The sequence below is a fragment of the Electrona antarctica genome (genome assembly GCF_951216825.1).
Source record: "Electrona antarctica genome assembly, contig: scaffold_1803, whole genome shotgun sequence".
Classification (NCBI taxonomy): domain Eukaryota; kingdom Metazoa; phylum Chordata; class Actinopteri; order Myctophiformes; family Myctophidae; genus Electrona; species Electrona antarctica.
The window spans coordinates 1-2500 of record NW_027637948.1 but is presented as its reverse complement, the minus strand read 5'-3'; the positions used below and the strand labels follow the sequence as shown (position 1 = coordinate 2500).

Below are 2500 nucleotides of genomic sequence, written 5' to 3'. Positions count from 1 at the left end.
GTGTTATTTTGCATGTCTGTGTTGTTGAACACACACACAGCTTAAAGGTGTAGTGAAATGAACAGACAGTGCACTCTGTCCAGTGCCTACCACTCTGTCCAGTGCACTCTGTCCAGTGCACTCTGTCCAGTGCCTACTACTCTGTCCAGTGCACTCTGTCCAGTGCACTCTGTCCAGTGCCTACTACTCTGTCCAGTGCACTCTGTCCAGTGCCTACCACTCTGTCCAGTGCACTCTGTCCAGTGCACTCTATCCAGTGCCTACTACTCTGTCCAGTGCACTCTGTCCAGTGCCTACTACTCTGTCCAGTGCACTCTGTCCAGTGCACTCTGTCCAGTGCCTACTACTCTGTCCAGTGCCTACCACTCTGTCCAGTGCACTCTGTCCAGTGCACTCTATCCAGTGCCTACTACTCTGTCCAGTGCACTCTGTCCAGTGCCTACCACTCTGTCCAGTGCACTCTGTCCAGTGCACTCTGTCCAATGCCTACCACTCTGTCCAGTGCACTCTGTCCAGTGCCTACTACTCTGTCCAGTGCACTCTGTCCAGTGCACTCTGTCCAGTGCCTACTACTCTGTCCAGTGCACTCTGTCCAGTGCCTACTACTCTGTCCAGTGCACTCTGTCCAGTGCCTACCACTCTGTCCAGTGCACTCTGTCCAGTGCACTCTGTCCAGTGCACTCTGTCCAGTGCACTCTGTCCAGTGCCTACCACTCTGTCCAGTGCACTCTGTCCAGTGCCTACAACTCTGTCCAGTGCCTACCACTCTGTCCAGTGCACTCTGTCCAGTGCCTACAACTCTGTCCAGTGCCTACCACTCTGTCCAGTGCACTCTGTCCAGTGCCTACCACTCTGTCCAGTGCACTCTGTCCAGTGCCTACCACTCTGTCCAGTGCACTCTGTCCAGTGCCTACCACTCTGTCCAGTGCACTCTGTCCAGTGCACTCTGTCCAGTGCCTACAACTCTGTCCAGTGCCTACAACTCTGTCCAGTGCCTACAACTCTGTCCAGTGCCTACCACTCTGTCCAGTGCACTCTGTCCAGTGCCTACTACTCTGACCAGCTCCTACTTGCTTGTTGCACTAGTAGGCCATAAATGGCCTACTAGTGCACAAGCAGAGCGCGCAAGTACTGTCGACCGCTACAAACTGTCAAATCTCAGCTTCTCTTTGAAAGAACGTTTGAAATATTGAATTATTAGGTTTAGCTATTTGCTACGTACCTACTTTTTGCACGTAAAAAAGTAGTATTATGAAGTATATCGTAATAAAGATGTGGATTAAAGGACCCAATGCCTTCGATGGTGACGTATATCTCGATCAATGTCGGGTGGATTAAAGGAAATGCCTCTATGTATATGTATATGTAATTTGTAAGTTGATTAGTGGTATACTGTGGTTACTTTTGATGCGTATGCACCGTCCCAGCATATGACGTCAGGGTATAACTGGCGTCATATGCTAGCTCTCAATGATGACTAGCTCTCAATGATGACGTAATAAAGATGTGGATTAAAGGTCCCAATGCCAGAGTGTAATTGGTTTTCGATGGTGACGTAATGACGATATGTTTTAGTGTCAGGAGGATTATAGGTAATGCTCCTATGTATACATGTATGTAGTCTGGCACCACTGCCGTATCAGGCACAAGTAGTCATTACGCCATTTGCTGGGACGGTGCATACGCATCGTCCTGGGACGGTGCAGACGCATCGTCGGGCGAAACTAGTACTTGCGCGCTCTGCTTGCAGAAGTAATAATAATAATAATATTGACCTTTCTAACAGGGTCGATCATCAGAGGGACCAGCATGACGATGATGTTGTTATAATATTGACCTTTCTAACAGGGTGGATCATCAGAGGGACCAGCATGACGATGATGTTGTTGTGGAAGTTGAAGTAATAATAATAATAATATTGACCTTTCTAACAGGGTGGATCATCAGAGGGACCAGCATGACGATGATGTTGTTATAATATTGACCTTTCTAACAGGGTCGATCATCAGAGGGACCAGCATGACGATGATGTTGTTATAATATTGACCTTTCTAACAGGGTCGATCATCAGAGGGACCAGCATGACGATGATGTTGTTATAATATTGACCTTTCTAACAGGGTGGATCATCAGAGGGACCAGCATGACGATGATGTTGTTATAATATTGACCTTTCTAACAGGGTGGATCATCAGAGGGACCAGCATGACGATGATGTTGTTGTGGAAGTTGAAGTAATAATAATAATAATAATATTGACCTTTCTAACAGGGTCGATCATCAGAGGGACCAGCATGACGATGATGTTGTTATAATATTGACCTTTCTAACAGGGTGGATCATCAGAGGGACCAGCATGACGATGATGTTGTTGTGGAAGTTGAAGTAATAATAATAATAATAATATTGACCTTTCTAACAGGGTCGATCATCAGAGGGACCAGCATGACGATGATGTTGTTATAATATTGACCTTTCTAACAGGGTGGATCATCAGAGG

The 2500-nt window shown here is 46.8% G+C and overlaps 1 protein-coding gene across 1 annotated transcript in view; it reads right to left on the bottom strand.

Moving 5' to 3' along the window:
* LOC306918517 (nucleolar complex protein 3 homolog) overlaps nt 1-1820 on the bottom strand; it is a gene marked incomplete at its 3' end in the record, with an annotated part of 5313 nt that extends 3493 nt beyond the window's left edge. Inside the window, exon 1 of the mRNA XM_079531417.1 lies at nt 1776-1820. Within this exon, the coding sequence (XP_079387543.1) occupies nt 1776-1811 (36 nt within the window). The remainder of the gene's footprint in view (nt 1-1775) is intronic.
* Nucleotides 1821-2500: the final 680 nt, after the last annotated feature.